Source organism: Octopus sinensis, linkage group LG5 (genome assembly GCF_006345805.1).
Source record: "Octopus sinensis linkage group LG5, ASM634580v1, whole genome shotgun sequence".
In the NCBI taxonomy this organism is placed as follows: domain Eukaryota; kingdom Metazoa; phylum Mollusca; class Cephalopoda; order Octopoda; family Octopodidae; genus Octopus; species Octopus sinensis.
The window spans coordinates 37,964,832-37,984,402 of NC_043001.1; the positions used below are offsets into that span (position 1 = coordinate 37,964,832).

General features: G+C 37.4%; 1 protein-coding gene and 1 long non-coding RNA gene across 4 annotated transcripts in view; one reads left to right on the forward strand and one right to left on the reverse strand.

The window, feature by feature from the left end:
- Positions 1 to 13,868, reverse strand: part of LOC115211977 (nitric oxide synthase-interacting protein) — a 34,726-nt gene extending 20,858 nt beyond the window's left edge. For all 3 annotated transcript variants that reach the window (XM_029780753.2, XM_029780752.2, XM_036503332.1), the window contains exons 1-3: positions 13,727 to 13,868; positions 6,945 to 7,107; positions 3,792 to 3,844 (exon numbers count right to left, since the gene is read on the reverse strand). In XM_029780753.2, the coding sequence (XP_029636613.1) occupies positions 3,792 to 3,844; positions 6,945 to 7,067 (176 nt within the window). In that variant the 5' untranslated portion in view covers positions 7,068 to 7,107; positions 13,727 to 13,868. The remainder of the gene's footprint in view (positions 1 to 3,791; positions 3,845 to 6,944; positions 7,108 to 13,726) is intronic.
- On the forward strand, positions 506 to 19,340 carry LOC118763629. Its single transcript, XR_004999392.1, has 3 exons — positions 506 to 578; positions 19,260 to 19,265; positions 19,331 to 19,340. It is a non-coding gene; the product is annotated as an uncharacterized LOC118763629 (long non-coding RNA).
- The last annotated feature ends 231 nt before the right edge of the window (positions 19,341 to 19,571 follow it).

Genomic DNA, 19,571 nt, shown 5'->3' on the forward strand with positions numbered 1-19,571 from the left:
ATCCAATAGAGGTACTCAATTCCTTTGAGCCCCCCCCCCCCCCGACTACCACCACACATTCTCAAACTTAAAGTTGGTGCCCCTATAATGCTCATTAGAAATTTGGTTCCCCCAAAACAATGCAATGGCACACATTTGATCGTTAAGTCCTTATCTCCCACCGTAAACTTATATCAATATTTGCCTGAATAATCATCATAATTCAGTGCAATCATTAACAGTACTTTCAAGCAATTCAGCCCCGAGCATCGCCGGGCAATTCTGCTAGTATATAATATATATATATATATATATATATATATATATATATATATATATATAGAGAGAGAGAGGAGAGAGAGAGAGAGAGAGAGAGTTAGTGGTTGTAGTAACCAACCAAGGGATAAAATATCTGTATATACTATCAGCATCTGTTACTTGTGTTATCCCCAGGCAATAGTATGCAGGGACACCATATACGTCGAGTGCAGGTGACAATAGGATAAACAAATGCAAATGATTAAAAAATGGAGAAAAACATAGATTAACCAGCACATCGATTGGACCACATTTAAAGCTTGTTTATTGATACAAAGCAAGTCTTGCATTGTATCAATAAACAAGCTTTAAATGTTGTCCAATTGACATCATAAACGTCTACATAAAATACAAAGAATTTTAGGTACCATCTCATCCTAACATAGAAATTCCCCATCAAGAGTCTATGTGAAATCATCATGCACTCAGGTGCTAAACAAATCGACCAATATAAGATCATCTGCACTTAAATAAGTGAGAAAAAAATAGTGGTTGCCTCCACGCAAAATACCAAATATGGTCCCATGGAAATTCTCACCTAGATTTGTTCTTTAGAAGAATGAAATGTTCTCACCAGGAGCTTAGCTTTTCTAAATATATTCATGATGTTGCAAATCCATTAAGAAAGAATTATATCGTAGCATACCTTGCTCAAAAACACCTGAATGAAAAAATGATTCATAGGCGTAGGAGTGGCTGTGTGGTAAGTAGCTTGCTTACCAACCACATGGTTCTGGGTTCAGTCCCACAGCGTGGCACCTTGGGCAAGTGTCTTCTAGTATAGCCTCGGGCCGACCAAAGCCTTGTGAGTGGATTTGGTAGACAGAAATTGAAAGAAGCCCATCGTATATATGTATATATATATGTATGTATGTGTGTGTATATGTTTGTGTGTCTGTGTTTGTCCCCCCAACATCACTTGACAACCGATACTGGTGTGTTTATGTCCCCGTAACTTAGCAGTTTGGCAAAAGAGACTGATAGAATAAGTACTAGGCCTAAAAAGAATAAGTCCTGGGGTCGATTTGCTCGACTAAAGGCGGTGCTCCAGCATGGCCACAGTCACATGACTGAAACAAGTAAAAGAGGACCTTTAAAAAAAGTTCCAATATCACTGAAATAATACTACATTAATATTCTATTCAACAAATACAACTCAACCTCTAGTTTAAGTAAGGGAGAGCACTTGTCCATTACCGCACGATGAGTAATTAAGGAAATGCTTAACAAGGAAAATCTAAATAATAATCCAAGGGGTTGCAGTGAGGAGAATTAGGTGACCAGATATTAGGGGTGATGTGGTTGCAGAAATTGTATGACAGCAATGACTGGGTTCTCCTGCTTGTGTGGCATGGTACAAAGTCCTGTTGCCAGACATAGGGTATTCCTGTAACCACCCTCTTGACCCAGAGCAACACTACCTCCTCCCGGCACTTGATGTAGTCCTTGATGTTGAGTCTGAGGCCATGTGGGAAGATGAATGGAGGCATAACATCGCCATCACTGGCAATCACTCCAAACACCATGATGTTGACTGGATGTTTGAAACATTAACTATTTCTCGTATTTTTCTGATATTTTTAACAATTGCTTGATTTACTGAATCATGAGCTGGATATCTTTTCAACTATAAACTAGGAGTTGTAATATATTTTCAGCTTGCTTGACTCAAAGAAATAATATAACTTTTAAAGCAGTATCCCACAATCTTAGATTGATACAAAATATCTCTAAACAGATGCTATATGAGGAACTTGTTAGTGGAAAGAGGCCCTGGCAGAAACCAAGGCTGTGTTTTAACAACTGTATAGAGTCCTCATTAAAGGCCTATGATATGCAGGAGACCGACTGGGAGAGTAATGTCGATCATCACCACAGATGGAGGAAGCAGGTTAAGGATGGGATTGACACCTTTGAAACAGCACATATTCTTCATGAAGAATTTAAGCATGCTGTTTGAAAGTGTACTACTAGCATAGTGAATGGGGAAAGCTTGGTTTGCAAAGTTTGCAGTCGTGTATGCTTGTCAAGAGCAGGGATCATTAGCCACCACCATTGCTACAAATGCAAAATATAAATTAGTCCTAGAGTGCACAATATTCCTAAAGGTCAGCAATGGTCTTCCTTGGTTATGAGTGGACGGCCATCATATATATATATATATATATATATATATATAATATACCAAATTCTAATGCAAAAGATATGGAAAGTTACAGGGGTTTTTCCTCAGGAATATTGGCAATATAAGTGAAGTGCATACCATCTCTACTCTAGTCCACCCGATACATCTATCTTTCCTTCCAGCCTCCACCCAAATCACCATACACCAACCTTCCTCTCAAAATATCAACTCTCTGGAATCCCTTGTCAACTTACAGCTATTCAAACCAAACCCTCCAGTTTTACTGTAAAAGTTATTGGGCTAAAACTGTGCAAGATATAAAATAAAATACAAATGAGTTGAGATAGTTTTCATTGGGAATTGATACCAAATTTCAGAATTAGTTCACCAGGTACATTATATATATATATATAGTCTTTTATTTTTTTTTCTTGTTTTAGTCATTTGACTGCAGCCATGCTGAAGCACTACCTTGAAGGGCTTTTTTAGTCAAACAAATTGACCCCTTAAGCCTAGTTCTTATTCCATTGATCTCTTTGCCAAACTGTTAAGTTATGGGGATGTAAACACACCAACAGCAGTTGTCAAGTGGTGATAGAGGGACAAACACAGATACAAAGACACACACACACACATATATACAACAGGCTTCTTTCAGTTTCCATCTACCAAATCTACTCACAAGGCTTTGGTCAGCCTCAGACTATAGTAGAAAACCCTTGTGCAAGGTACCACACAGTGGGACTGAACCTGGAACCTTGTGGCTGAGAAGCAAGCTTCTTACCACATAGCTATGCCTGCACACACACACACACACACATATATATACACAGGGTGTCCCAGAAGTCACACACCATTCTGGTTTTCATTAAAAATAACTAAAGCATTTTATTTTATTATTTTTTTGGCATGTTTTATTGTAGAGGGTGCTCAATTTGAACATTTGTTATGATTAATTTCAATAACGTAATGTAATTTTGAAATCAGTAAGAGTGTATTCTTTTAAGAAACCACAGTGGTGCACGACTTCTGGGACACCCTGTATGTATGTATATATATATATATATAATATATATATATATATATATATATATATATATATAAATATAAATATATATATATATATATATATATATGTGTGTGTGTATATATTCCATTAGACTAAAGTTACAAACTGGAGTGAAAATCCCTCCTCAGTATTTCACTGATATTTTATTTTGTCAATAAAAAAAAGGAAAGTAGGATCTAAATGCACAACAGGTATTAACAGGCAATTACAAAAGTTATTTTACATACGAGAATTGCAGTCAACTTTCGTTTCAACGGTTTATAATCTTACATAACTTTGAAACCTAAGACCATTACTTACGTTATGACAGGATTCCGGCAAGGTTGAAGAGTCAAGGAACAGCAATCAAAATCCTATGAAATAAATATAGAATGACTCAATATTAATTTTGAAATTGGCTTTTACTAATAAATAAATAAAAAAAAGAACTGGGAGAATAGCATTGTTATGACCAACACCATTTGTAGGGGTTTTTGTAATCTTTTAGTCAAGAGGAAAGGCAGTACCCTTGACTTGTTACAGGGTTTCCAAGATCAGTCAAATAGAGGGAAGAAGGTATCCTCAAATCAGAAATCCAGTCCGAATGTTTCCCAAGACGCTAGGTGGTGGTGTTAAGTAGACCATGGTGGGATTTGAGCAGGAACAAATACTGCAAAGAACAGGAACAAATATTGTAAGGCATCCAGTTTGCTCTTACAGTTCTGCCAATCCACCATCATGGATAGGTACTTCTTTACTGAACCCTACCCTACACCATTTTATATATGAAATGTACAGGTTATAATGTTTTCTACTGACTAAATACTATAGCAATTCTTATAAAGGGTAGAGTGAAGTCAAGTGAATTTATTTGGTTTGTTAAAGGTGCATAATCTTATAAAATACAGTTAAACCAAGCAGAAGTTGAAACCAGAAATTAGGCAGGAAAAACTAAATACTGCATTTAACTGCAAGTCATCTATGATTGAGCAAACCTATGATCAATAACTATATTCTCATTTTTTTTTAAGACAATTAAGATTGATTTCATAGAGACTTGTTTGCTATTTCCAATCAGCTTAAGTGACTGCACACAATCTTCCTTGTGGGATTGCTATATACTGTGTCATTTAGTCAGGTGCTTTTTTATCATGTGTATCCCAGTTTTAGAATAGATACATTTGCATCCCTACATGCCATAGGAGGTAACTAAAAGGAACTGCAACAGGAAAGGCAACTGGCAGCATAACACTAACTCTGAAAAACTGCCCAACTCCTACCAGAATGGAAAAGTAGATATAAAATGCTGGTGATGACACTTCAATCTGGTGCATTTCCATTTCTACCTAAAACATGTTACTCTTCTATATGCAAACATCCTCATCCTTTAATATTTGGCTTCCATGAGTTAGACAATTTGACAGGATCTGACAAGTTGGAAGACTAGCTTGTGCATCAATGACTACTTTGGCATGACTTCTTCAGTTAGATGTACTTCCTAATGCCAACCACTTCACAGAGTACACTGTGTTTTTTCATGGCACAAACATTAATGATTATCACCACATAACTTGCAACGTTAAGGACCTACAGTAGTTCCAATAACTGAAGGAGAACAGAGGTTACATTAGAAGTAATAAAAATAAGTACAACTTATTTTTATATGTAAGAAATATGGAGGGGTACCCAAAAGAAACTGGAATTTTGCAGTATTATTTTATTCACTTAGTTTACACTTTTATTACCTTCAAAATATTCTCCATTACACTCTCAAAGTGGTTACATTTTCAGAATAGTTGGCATTAGGAAGGGCTTCCTGGCATAGAAACCATGCTAATTCAGACTGGAGTCAGATGCAACTCCTCAGCTTACCAACCCTGGTCAAACCATTTAACCCATCAGTCCAGGTGCATTTTCCACTGTTTGAAGTAGTGCTGGAACTCTTGCGAAGTGATGCCTTTTAATGCTTCTGTTGGTTTTTTATTCACCTCTTTTACATCTGCAAATTCTATAGCACCAGCTTTAATCACCAGTGATGACCTTTGAGAAAAGGTCCAGAACAATTTCCATGTTCTTTCAGTCTATGACATGCACTTAATTGTGATTGCTTTTGATCTTCCGTGAGCAAGTGAGGCACAAATTCGCTGCAATGCTTTTCATTCACAATTCCTCACTCAAAATTTGTTGGCAGCAGCTCCAAGACGCAGCAGTCAGACACAGCACACAATTTACAGATGCTTACATTTTTTTATGGAGGATGTTTTTAAGCCATTTAAAAAACACACAAAAACCAGAATTTTGTCAGTGATCAGGTCGCGGTCTCAAAGCAACGAAAATATTTTGGCAAAATAAATTTAAATGTTAAAGTGTATCTAATGGTTTTCATGTGTTTTTTAAATGGCTTATAAACACCTTCCATGCTGCAATTGTTTTTGTTTCAGCACACGATCTCAGATCAGGTCACTTGCTATGCAAGTACAGCTCTGTAATACATTTTTTATATTTTCCGCAAATTTTTCATGGGTTCAGCTAGTTATTATTATTACTGAATAAGGTGGTGAGCTGGCATAATCATAAGCATGCTGGACAAAATGCTTAGCAGCATTTCGTCTGTCTTTGCATTTTGAGTTCGAATTCCAATGAGGTCGTCATCCTTTCAGGGTTGACAAAATAAATTGAGCACTGGGGGTAATGTAATCGACTTGCCCCCTCCCTCCTGAAATTGCTGGCCTTGTCCCAAAATTTGAAAAAAAAAATATATAATAATAATAGTTGTTGTTGTTGAAGGCAGTGATCTGACAGAAAATTTAGCATGCCAGGTAAAATGCTTAGTGGCATTTTGTCTGTCCTTATGTTCTGAGTTTGAATTCCACTGGGGTTGACTTTGCCTTTCATCCTTTTGGGATCAATAAATTGAGTACCAGTTGAACAGTGGAGTTGATGTAATTGACTTATCCCCTTCTTCCAAAACTGCTGGCCTTGTGTCAAAATTTGAAACTATAATAATAACAATAATAATAATACTTTCTAATTTTGAGGGGAGAAGTACAGGCACTGTACATAGAATAAAATATACAAAAAGATAGAGAACTTAACATTAAAGGGCCATAAAGAGGAAAGAGTGCATTATGTATGTCAGGAGACATGTTGGCAAGTTTCAGGAAGGATGCAGTGTCCTGACAACTAACAACTGACACAAGTAGTTTATTTTGTCTTTGATCAAAGATCTGCATGATCAAGCTGACCTGGTGCTAAACAGTAACAACTACTCATTGAATGTTATTTAGATAGCTTCTTTGTAGAATTTTATACCTACAAAGTTGTCAGCTATGCATTTTACATAATCAAACGCAGATAAACAGTGTGTGCAGCATGGACCTGACACCAACAAAAAACTTCTACTTGTTTATGGAAAGGAAAAATAAATCACAAGCATTTCCTCAAGACTTGTATGATAAAAAGATATATATTTACCTTGACTGAATCTTTCCCGACACGAATACTTTTGCTACCATAGCCTGATGTTGCAGTATCTTTCTTACGTTCATGGTAAGTATATACAGTACCAGCTGTACAATTTTTAGCATGCCTTGTCATTATGAGAGTAGTGGAAAAATTCTGACCAGGCCAACAATAACTGTTAAGAGAATTAATGCAAAAATATTTTTTGAGTTATTGTTCAAAAATAGCAAACATACAAAAGAAAACATAATATGTGCTAACAAGGGAATTTCAGTGCAGTCACTTGATCTGTTAAAAATAACAACCGATTTCCCTCAAATCAAAACCTAGCATCTCAAGAAGGAGGATCATGTTTAATAATGTAGTCCTACATATATATAAAAAGGGTTCATCATGGCTGAAACATTTTTAATTATTACTTAGGAAAGAAGAAAGATGTTGCAAGTAAATGTTGGTATGTCTGGAAAAAAGGATTCATAAAGTATAAGATTTATAAGAAAAATACTGTATTTCAACAGGAAAATCACAAGATCAAACGATTATGAACTTTTATGAAGCCATAGCCTCATAATATAATTTCATTTCTCCAATTGATGCCATTGTGGTACACTCTGAAAATACTTTCAGATTTATTTTTAATTTCAATCCCAGAATGTAATCATCATCATCATCATCATCCTCATTTAACGTCCGCTTTCCATGCTAGCATGGGTTGGACGGTTCAACTGGAGTCTGGGGAGCCCGAAGGCTGCACCAGGCCAGTCAGATCTGGCAGTGTTTCTACAGCTGGATGCCCTTCCTAACACCAACCACTCCGAGAGTGTAGTGGGTGATTTTATGTACCACCGACACAGGTGCCAGACGAGGCTGGCGAACGGCCACGCTCGGATGGTGTTTTTTATGTGCCACCGACACAGGTGCCAGACGAGGCTGGCAGACGGCCACGCTCGGATGGTGTTTTTATGTGCCACCGACACAAGTGCCAGATGAGGCTGGCGAACGGCTACGATCGGATGGTGTTTGTTACGTGCCCACAGCACGGAGGCCAGTCGATGCGGTACTGGCTACGGCCACGTTCGGATGGTTTTCTTGTGTGCCACCGGCACTGGTACCACAAAGATACAAATTCCATTGATGTTCATCTATTTTGATTTGGTTGATTTTCACTTGCCTCAACAGGTCTTCACAACTGTCACACAGCCTCAACAGGTCTTCACAAGTGTCACATACTTGCCTCAACAGTCTTCACAAGTGTCATAAGAAGGAAGGTATGCACAGGTGGACTGACTACGTCCCAGGTAGGGGCCACGGGTTATGGCCTGACTAGTCTTGCCGGGTCTTTGGATGGTGTTTTTATGTGCCACCAACACAGGTGCCAGATGAGGCTGGCGAACGGCCACGATCGGATGGTGTTTGTTACGTGCCCACAGCACAGAGGCCAGTCGATGTGGTACTGGCTACCGCCACGTTCGGATGGTTTTCTTGTGTGCCACCGGCATTGGTACCACAAGATACAAATCCATTGATGTTCATCTATTTTGATTTGTTTTGATTGATTTGATTATGATTATTATTATTATTATCATCATCACTTGCCTCAACAGGCCTTCACAAGTGTCATTTGATTGATTAGCACTTGCCTCAACAGGTCTTCACAAGTGTCATAAGAAGGAAGGTATGCACAGGTGGACTGACTACGTCCCAGGAAAGGGCCACAGGCTATGGCCTGACTAGTCTTGCCGGGTCTTCGGACAGGTGCCAGATGAGGCTGGCGAACGGCCACGATCGGATGGCGTTTGTTATGTGCCCACAGCACGGAGGCCAGTCGATGTGGTACTGGCTACCGCCACGTTCGGATGGTTTTCTTGTGTGCCACCGGCATTGGTACCACAAAGATACAAATTCCATTGATGTTCATCTATTTTGATTTGTTTTGATTTGATTTGATTATGATTATTATTATTATTATTATCATCATCACTTGCCTCAACAGGCCTTCACAAGTGTCATTTGATTTGATTAGCACTTGCCTCAACAGGTCTTCACAAGTGTCATAAGAAGGAAGGTATGCACAGGTGGACTGACTACGTCCCAGGAAAGGGCCACAGGCTATGGCCTGACTAGTCTTGCCGGGTCTTCGGACAGGTGCCAGATGAGGCTGGCGAACGGCCACGATCGGATGGCGTTTGTTATGTGCCCACAGCACGGAGGCCAGTCGATGCGGTACTGGCTACAGCCACGTTCGGATGGTTTTCTTGTGTGACAAAAATATAATTTTCATACTAATATGTTTAGTAACAAACAAGTAAATCAGAAGTTTTGTAAAGCATTTTAGAATTTTCGTTTAATTGCAAACACTACACAAGCTTTTAAATTCAATACTAATAATAGTTTCTTTAAGCTAGGTAATTGGCCAGCTTTTGAGAGGATTGATAGTGATTAATTGAATCAATTCCAGTATATATTTAGCACCTGACCTATTGACATGAGAGATGAGAGAAAGAGAGCTTCTATTTAGTAGCTTAGTTAGTAAATTAGCAGTCAAATTACTATCATACTACATCCTACCATTTTTAAAAAGGAAGGACACATTGGATAATATAATTCTAAAAAATAAAAACCAAAGGTAGGATGATCATAGACAGGATTTCTTTGATTATGGGTTTGTTCAATCAAGGCTGAACTGAGATTAAAAATAAGATAGGGTTAACACCAATAGAATTTGCACAGAAAACACAAGATCAATACTAAATACTATAACATATTTAAAGTATCAACTCTGGTTTATTTTGTTTCAACTACATTATTCCTTATTAGTTCACACATGGATAAAACAAAAATGGAAAGAACTATCAAACTTGACCTCGGTGGAGTTTGAACTCAGAACGTAAAGACAAACAAAATACTGATAAGCATTTCGTCCGGTGTGCTAATGTTTCTGCCAGCTTGCCAACTTATTCAAAAGGAAATGCCACTAAGCATTTTGTCTGGCATGCTTATCTTTTACTTGTTTCAGTCATTAGACATCAGTGATGCTGTTGCACCACCTTGAAGAATTTTAAATCAAATGAATCAGACCCAGGAAGACATGGGATGAAATGGTGAAGCATGATCTTCAAATGTTAGATCTCACAAAGGCAATGACACTTGCACCAGTGACATGTGAGAGGCACTCACTATATTCTTGGAGTAGTTGGCATTAAGAACATCCAGCCATAGAAACCACACCAAATCAGACTTGAACCTGGTACAGCACTCCAGCTTGTTAGTTTCAGTCAAACAGTCTAACCCATGACAGCATGGAAAGCAGATGCTAAATAATGAAGATGATGATGATGATAATGAATTGACCCCATTACTTATTTTGTTAAGCGTGGTACTTATTTTATTGATTTATTTTGCCAAACCACTAAGTTACAGGGATGTAGACACACCAACACTGGTTGTCAATGGCGGGCAAACACAGACACACAAATATATGTATATACATAAACATAAACTACCTGGGACAGGAAGTAAATATGTGCCGGGATATCAAAAAGGAGATCTCACAGAGAGTAAGGGCCGGATGGAAGGCGTTCAATGGCATAAGGGATGTGCTCAAGGGAAGGTTGGACAGGACCACCCGCGCCAACCTCATTAACAGTGCAGTTCTGCCTGCAATGGTAGTGAAACATGGGCTACCACAAAGAGAGAAGAGCAAAGACTGATAATGGCTCAAAGAGCCATGGAAAGGTCAATGCTTGGTATCTCGTTGAGAGAGCACATAAATAGCAACATCATCAGGAAGAAGTCCGGCATGAGAGATGTCATCGCAGAGTATACTCACAGCAAGTATAGATGGGCTGGACACGTCGCCCGGTTCACCGATAATCGGTGGACGCACGCAGTTGTCGAGTGGTACCCGCGTGAGCGGAAAAGACCACTCGAAGACCTCCACGACGGTGGAGTGATGATTTCAAGAGGACGATTGGGATCACGTGGATGAGAAAGGTGCGATCCAGAGAGGAGTGGACAGCGTGCTGTGACTAGCGGTGTCAAATGGACGCCTGACGGACTGGTCGGTCAAAGTGATGTCACTTCAAAGTGAAGTGACATAAACATATGACAGGCTTCTTTCAGTTTCTGTCTACCAACTCCACTCACAAGGCTTTGGTCAGCCTGAGACTACAACAGAAGACACTTGCCCGAGAGGTCACAAAGTGGAACTGAACCCGGGACCATGTGGTTGGGAAGCAAGCTTCTTACCACATAGTTATACCTGCATCTATATATTTGTACATATATTTATCAAGCTATAATACTTTCATTTGACAAACGTGCTTTCACCAATATCCACAATTCTGTTCCCCACCACTCAACAGCTGTATGTTTTGGGTAACATAGCATTACCCACACATGTCAGGGCCAAAATTGTGCCGATCCACCAAGGCTTCCTTTGCAATGCCACATTCATGTACAGTTTTCCGTGGAACCAAAAATATAGCAAATCAATTACTTGGTGACACCTTAGATTGCTACTTTCGAGAAAGGTACCTTTACAAATGGAAATTCTTTTTCTACATGGCCTTCCACATGACCATATAATGCCATCTGTCAATTTGTTGTCTATCATTTCTCCCATTGGCCGATCACATACAGGACAGTTAAGATGATGATTGAGGAGGCCATGTACTTTCAGTCAATTAAAGCATTCCGCTGCCGTGGTCGTAAAGATGGAAAGCTGCCCTATGAGTAATGTTGTTCACATTAGGATATAAATTATTCATTATAAAAAGGTATATTTATATATATATTTTCTATACATTTGTGCCTCGTCAGTATATATACTATATTTCAAATATACAAAGGCGGCGAGCTGGCAGAAACGTTAGCACGTCGAGCGAAATGCGTAGCTGTATTTCGTCTGTCGATACGTTCCGAGTTCATATTCCGCCGTGGTCGACTTTGCCTTTCATTCTTTCGGGGTCGATAAATAAAGTACCAGTTACGCACTGGGGTCGATGTAGTAGACTTAATCTCTTTGTCTGTCTTTGTTTGTCCCCTCTGTGTTTAGCTCCTTGTGGGCAATACTGAAATATATATTTCAAATATAATAGAAATAAGATGATCTTATCACATTTTTCTGAAAGCCATCTCCCCACCTCCTCGGAAAAAATTTTCCCCACAAATTTCTTTATAATTGTAATCTATGCCGTTTGAAAAGTATCTATATAAAATTTCTTTTAAAGATATCCATTTTCTTACAAGTTATGAGGGGAAAAATCGGATCGTGTGAATTTTCCGAAAGTCCTCTCCCCACCTCTTCGGAAAAATTTTCCCCACTAATTTCATTAAAATTGTAATCTATGCCGTTTGAAAGGTATTTTCATAAAATTTCACCAAAAGATATCTCTTTTCCTAAAAGTAATTGAGGGAAAAAATCGGATGTTGTGAATTTTCCGAAAGTCCTCTCCCTACCTACCGGCGCAAATTTTTGTTTTCATATTATTTTAATACACATTTCTTTACACCTATTACTCTTGTTTTTCTTTGTTTTGGTGGCCGGGAGTTAAAGAAAACAACCCTAACTTCTTAACCAAGGACGTATTAAATGAAGTAATTTTAAACACACTAAAAAACAGACGAGATGGCCACAACTGGGATATCCTCGATCAGGGTTGATTTGGGCGAAATAACATGTCACACTTCGTTTTTGGATTTGGTTTGCAAGATTCTTTATATGAGTTCGTGTGTTGAAGTATATTCTGTTGTGTCTGGGGAGAGTCATTTTCTTTTTGTGCCTTATAATATCACCGGTAAAATTTCCACTTATTTCTTATTTTTATTTTCCTAAAATTTTCGTTGCATCTTGCAAACTTTTTAAGAGTCAAGGTTTGCAAGACGCAACGAAAATCTTAGGAAAATAAAAATAATAAGTGGAAATTTTACCGGTGTGTGTATTACATTATAAGGCACAAAAAGAAAATGACTCTCCCCAGACACAACAGAACATATCACACTATTAATCATTTTCTTTACTGAATTTTTGTTTATTCGTGATACAAGATCACATATTTGTAGAGAAGTTGCAGTCGATTAATATATAGACAAATTCTAGTCATCCATTTATTGGTCTATAAAACTGTAACAAGAATTTATTTTTTCGAAAGCAAGTAGAAAAACACCCGACTTATTCAGTGTTTAGTATTTAAACACAGAGACTAACTAATAAATACTGTCTAGCCATGTGTCAGAAATGAAGGAATGTGTAAGCAATTATTCTTCCTGCAAGAAATAGCAACGAAATCTTGCACAAATAAAACTCATCGGTCTTAAAACGAAGTAGACGCATGATATGATATACCAGTGGTTTTCAACCAGGGTTCCGCAAGAAGTTACAAAACTGCTAAAATCGGCAGTAATTTTTAATTCTCCTGTGCAGATATGTGTGCATAAGACTATTAAATTATTGCACAGGGGTTCCTCGAACCAGTGGAATGTTTCCTTGGGGTTCCGCTCCAGCAAAAAGTTTGAAAAGCACTGTGATATACTAATGAATATGATATGTCTGAATTACAGGCAGGATGGAACACTTGGAAACAGGTCTGCTCAATCAGGCTTCACCTAACCAATATGAAAACATTTTGCTCGGGATACTCTGCAACCATGAAGCACAATTTATCGCTTCTACTTCCCTCCAATAACATCCGACTATAATTTCGATTATGTAAGTGAAGCCTATATACAATCAACCAAAAGCGTAAGATTTATGATTTTTAAATAATTTCAGGAAGATATATTGACAAACTTACCAATAGCAATTAAATTTTGTAAACAAAAATAAACAGCTTCTGGTTATGCTTCAAACCGGAAGTTAATTTCGTCAGCTGACTAAACTAACAAATGGATTGACCAATGAAAAAAAGAGCCTTATTTTGGCATAGAGCGTTAAATTGCAATGATAATCCTTTCTACTAAAGACATGAGGCCTGGTCTAAGGGAGATAACCCGTCCCCGCTAACCAGGGTTGTTTATTCTTTATTTATTTATTAACTGACTGTAATGGACTCCTTCCTCTCAGAGTTGAACATTTATGTCTTTGGCTTTAGAGTCTGACGATCCACTCATGGAACTAAGCCCTTTATTGATGCAAAACCATTGGTCACTCTATGAGCAAACATATACTTAACGGCATATAAATACATTACTGCTCTATGGTTTAGAGTGTGCTTCTTTTTTGGATATATGATACACTGACGATATATGTATATATATATAAATATAATCATCATCATCATTTAACACCCGTTGACCATGCTAGTATGGGCTGGGTGGTTTGACCAGGGCTGGCAAGCTGAAAGGCTGCACCAGACACCAGTCTGATTTGGCATGGTTTCTACGACTGGATGCCCTTCCTAACGCCAACCATTCCGAGAGTGTAATAGCTACTTTTATGTGCCACTGACATGGGTGCTATTTGCGTGACACCAGTATCTGCCACAACTGCAATTTTACTCAGCTTGATGGGTCTTCTCAAGCACGACATAATGCCAGAGGTCTTGGTCATTGCCTCCGTGAGGCCCAACGCTCGAAAGGAGCTTTTCAAATGCCACCAGCTTCAGCTACTTTGCCTCTGTGAAGCCCAACACTAAAAGGGTGCTTTTTACGTGCCACCGGCGTAGGTGCTAGTTATGCTACACCAGCATCAGCCACGATTACAATTTCACTTGGCTTGATGAGTCTTCTGAAGTACAGCATATCACCAAAGGACTTGGTCAAAGAGTGAATTTTTATATATTGTCATCATTTTATGCTAATTTTACCATGCTTGTATGGGTTGGATGGACCTTCTCCAAGACAGTGCCTTCTGAACGTCGTAAAGCATTCATTTTACTGATAGCTCGAGGGTTCCCTATTTCCATACACCTTTCACAGTTAAAGTCTTTATTCACAGTCAGCCTGCTCTTGATTCCATTACACTTCTCATGCACTTGTATATCGCATTGAGTACACTGTATGGTATTTTTGCCTGTTTCTTGTCTGCATATTGAACATGGCCTTTTCCATATAAGTATCAGAATCCTAACTTCTTTCTCACAAAATCTTTAGTCTTCAGTAAGTCTATACTGAATCCTTTTGTTTTCATGTCTTGAATTTTTTCTATAAAACTGCCACAGCTTCTGCATGCAGGAGTCCCCTCAGTAAACCAGTTTTAAACTCCATTGATGTGGACTTGCAGGACCATAATGAATAAGATGAAGCAAAGGACTGAGCCTTGGTGGACACTTGCATTCTAAATTCCTAAATTCATTGTTAACATTCATTTTACTGAATTCATCAACTCCTAGTTTTCTTAGTGATCACTCTGTCAAACTCCTTCTCCAAATCAACACATGCTAGATAGAGATGCTTACACTTGGCTAGGGACTTCTCTTCTTGTTATCTTTGAGGAGATCATTAGTGATACTTCAGCCTAGGAGAAATCTGAACTATATTTCATCTAAGCAGATACTCTCCCTAATAACTCTTTCAGTCACTTTCATAATGCGTCTCTCAGTTTGATAGCTTTGTGGTCACTTCTTTCACAAGTATCTCTGTACTACCACTTTCCTTCCAGGTTTTCAAGCCTATCTCTTAGTTTTTATTGCCCTATCTCTTAGATCATTCTACCACCATATTACTTATAACTTGGCTGTGACTTTGCCCTAGCCATATGTTTAATTAACAACACTAAGCAGATTATTTCATAAAAATTCCGTTTTCATCTACATCATGGTTTTAAATCTTTCTCCCTACAGTCATATATGCCAATTAGAACTTCTCTAAATCTCTTCCTTATTGCTGGATTTTTTAATTTTCATATCTTCCTTCTTGGTATTGTCTTTTATTTCCAGATTTGCCTAGCATTGACTCTGAAGTCACAAGCCACTAATCTGCATTTGTAGTGTATTCATCACCAGGAACAGTTTTGATATTTACAAAAGTTCTTCTGATCCATTTCCTGTTGAGAATATAATTTATTTGACCTCATTTCCTATAGGTGATGAGGTGGTTGGCTGGCTTCCTAAAGTGCATGTTGTAAATTGTTAAGTTAGTTGCATTACAGAACTCCAGGAGTCTTACACCCTCCTCATTTTTTGAACCATTTCCATAGCCTTCATGTATGACATGGAAAACATCAACATGTTGACCAAAATTGAAGTTGTTAGTCATGATGATGAAATTGCTGTCAATCGTCACTGAGATATTCTGTAGAAGGGTTTCATTGAATAGTCGTTTTTATTCTTCTATCAATCCTGCCTATGAGATGTACGCAAAGATAACTATCTCTGTTGAGCTGTCTATAACTAGAATCATCTTATTCTAAAGCACACCTCGATTACCTTAATTACCTTATGTATCCATTTCTCAACTAACAGTATGGTTACTCTGCCTTTGCTGATACAAGAATATGTATTGATGTCTCTTATCTTAAGGAGTTTAGCTAAGGATCCTCTTCACCTTAACTCTGGCATGAGGCACAGATCCACTTATCTCCACTCCAGTATTCAATAGACTTACTTTTCATTTTGCCTACATTTATGGTTGCAACCCTAACGTTTTGGAACCTACAGAAAGAGGATGTGTATATTAAGGGGAAAGATTGTTTGGTTGTGAGTTCATTACTGTTTCAAGGCAGCATATTCATGTAAAGCACATTCACTGTAAAGCACATTCACATTCACTTGGTTAAAATATATTGGCTGAAAGACAAATTAATCAAAAACATATTAGTCGACATCAAATCCATCAGGAGACATACCTGCAGAAAATAGTATGACATTGAAACTTAACGTCAATTTTTACAAAGATAAAAACAAAATATTTTTTGAATGAAATATATTATCTAATATTTCGTTTTTGGATTTGGTTTGCAAGATTCTTCATATGAGTTTGTGTGTTGAAGCATATTCTGTTGTGTCTGGGGAGAGTCGTTTTCTTTTTGTGCCTTATGATATAACACACTCACCGGTAAAATTTCCACTTATTTCTTATTTTTATTTTCCTAAAATTTTCGTTGTATCTTGCAACCTTTTCAATAGTCTTGACTATTGACTCTTTTCAAGAGTCTTGACTCTTTTCAAGAGTCTTGACTCTTTTCAAGAGTCTTGACTCTTGAAAAGGTTGCAAGATGCAACAAAAATTTTAGGAAAATAAAAATAAGAAATAAGTGGAAATTTTACTGGTGAGTGTGTTACATTATAAGGCACAAAAAGAAAATGACTCTCCCCAGACAACAGAATATTATCTAATATATTTTCAGGTTATGTGGGAATGGGATGGTATAGAAAAAAATTATTATTAACAAAATTTCATGGAAACTTAATCTCAGCTAATATTTTTAAACAAACTTAGAATTTTAATTTTTCAAATGAAATATATTTTCAATCATACTTTTGTACATGTTGCAGTGAGTGTGTGTGCGCGCGCACATTCTTTTTTCGTATAGTGTTCAACACAATAAACATTTCAATACTTAGGTACATGAATAGATTCACCTAATAATTTCATTGGTACTTATTTTATTGGCGCGTGAATTATAAATTGGCATGAGTCAGTGTCTGCCGCTACGTTCTGAGTTCAAATTCCGCCGAGGTCGACTTTGCCTTTCGTCCTTTCGGGGTCGATAAATTAAGTACCAGTTACGCACTGGGGTCGATATAATCGATTAATCCCTTTGTCCTTGTTTGTCCCCTCTGTGTGTAGCCCCTTGTGGGTAGTAAGAAATATATATTGGGAGACGTAGCTGAGAAGCCAAAGGGACATAACTCTGTTCAGACCAGTTGCTCTATGAATTCATTGCCGCGTCACCAATTGTATTATTTTTTCTAACACGGTTATACTATAAGAACAAGCAATTAATACAAGGGCTTGATTTATACTTATGCAATAGATTAATGGGTGATTGTGTGTACAGCGTATCTTTCTGAAGAATATTAATGATTCTGTGACATGAATGTTTAGTGTTTATTGGTTATTGCATTTCGTAGGTCAATCTCAAATCTTCTACATTATATTCTCCCAGCTCTTTACATTCTGAGTTCAAATGCCACCGAGGTAGACTTCACTTTTTGTTCTTTCAGAATTGATAAAACAAAAACCAGCTGAGCATTGGAATAGACTAATCTCATCCTCCAAAATTTCAGGCTTATGCCTATATTAGAAAGAGATATATGTATATTACCTATTCATTTTGATTTATATATTAATAATTTCTAAATTTCAGGACTTTAAAACATAATATCACTAAATCATTGCATCTAAAATTTTATATAATTTTTGCCCACTTCTTTGAAAGATATTCATATATTCCACTTTTCCTTTGAAAAAGTATATTTTTGTCTTTCTATGAATATGTCCCCTGCCCGAAACTCAATCTGAAAAAATTGACATTATAAAAATTAATAAAAAAAGCACATGCACATACATTTATAATGCGTGAGTGAATGTTTGTAAATTATATATGGCATGTAAAAAGCACCATCCGATCGTGGCCGTTTGCCAGCCTTGTCTGGCACGTAAAAAGCACCCACTACACTCACGGAGTGGTTGGCGTTAGGAAGGGCATCCAACCGTAGAAACATTAACAGATCAGACTGGGCCTGGTGCAGCCTTCTGGCTTCCCAGACCCCAGTTGAACCGTCCAACCCATGCTAGCATGGAAAGCGGATGCTAAACGATGATGATGATGATATATATATATATATGTATGTATAATCAAAATAAGCAACAGGATATCCAGAGGTGATGCAGTATGACCGTTTCAAGCAGCTCCATTTAACTGAACAATGCAATCATTACATCAGCTTAAATGCAGGGCTATCCTCAGCTGCATAAATAAATAAATAAATAGAATTTTTTTAATCAGTCGGACACATTTGTATAATTTTACTTTAATCTTCTAAGAGGGTAACAAGACAGACAAGGTCCATGCTGTTTTCACTCCAGCATAGAAGTTTCTAAGACATCAGAAAAATATTTGTTTGGGTCATAGCATGTCACTGATTTTGGTTCAGTTATAATTTAGTAGTCTTGTTTATCCAATCTAAGATATATTCTAGAGAATAGTATCTATTAGGAAAGGGCATGAGGGAGTTGACAAAATTATAGTGGGTATAGTCATAAAGCTCGTCAAGATTATTTTGAAGTAGTATCATACATCTGATCTGTTTTTCATGGGTAATTGAGAATTTACTGAAATTGGCTGTCTGAAGTTATGATGCAAATGTTAGAATTGTTATGTGCTCTGCTTATCAGAACAATTAAAATATATGAACCCATTATGAACTTTATACTAATTCAAAGAACAATGTTTTAATATATAGTTGAAACAATTTACATGTTAATATAACAATCTTTCTTTTCAATCAAACTAGAAAACTAACAAATTCGATGGACAACAAATTTGTTGTCCATCGAATTTGTTAGTTTGATCTGGCAAAACTGCAGCTGTAATACTTTGTATAGCATCCCACAGATCTACCTTACTGTTGTACTGTTTGCCTCCTTCATAGAGTTTCTGTTTGACGATTGACCAAAGGTTTTCTATTGGGTTCAAGTCAGGGCTTGACAGTAGCCACTCCATTATTTTGTCTTCAGCAAATAGTTTGCACTCAA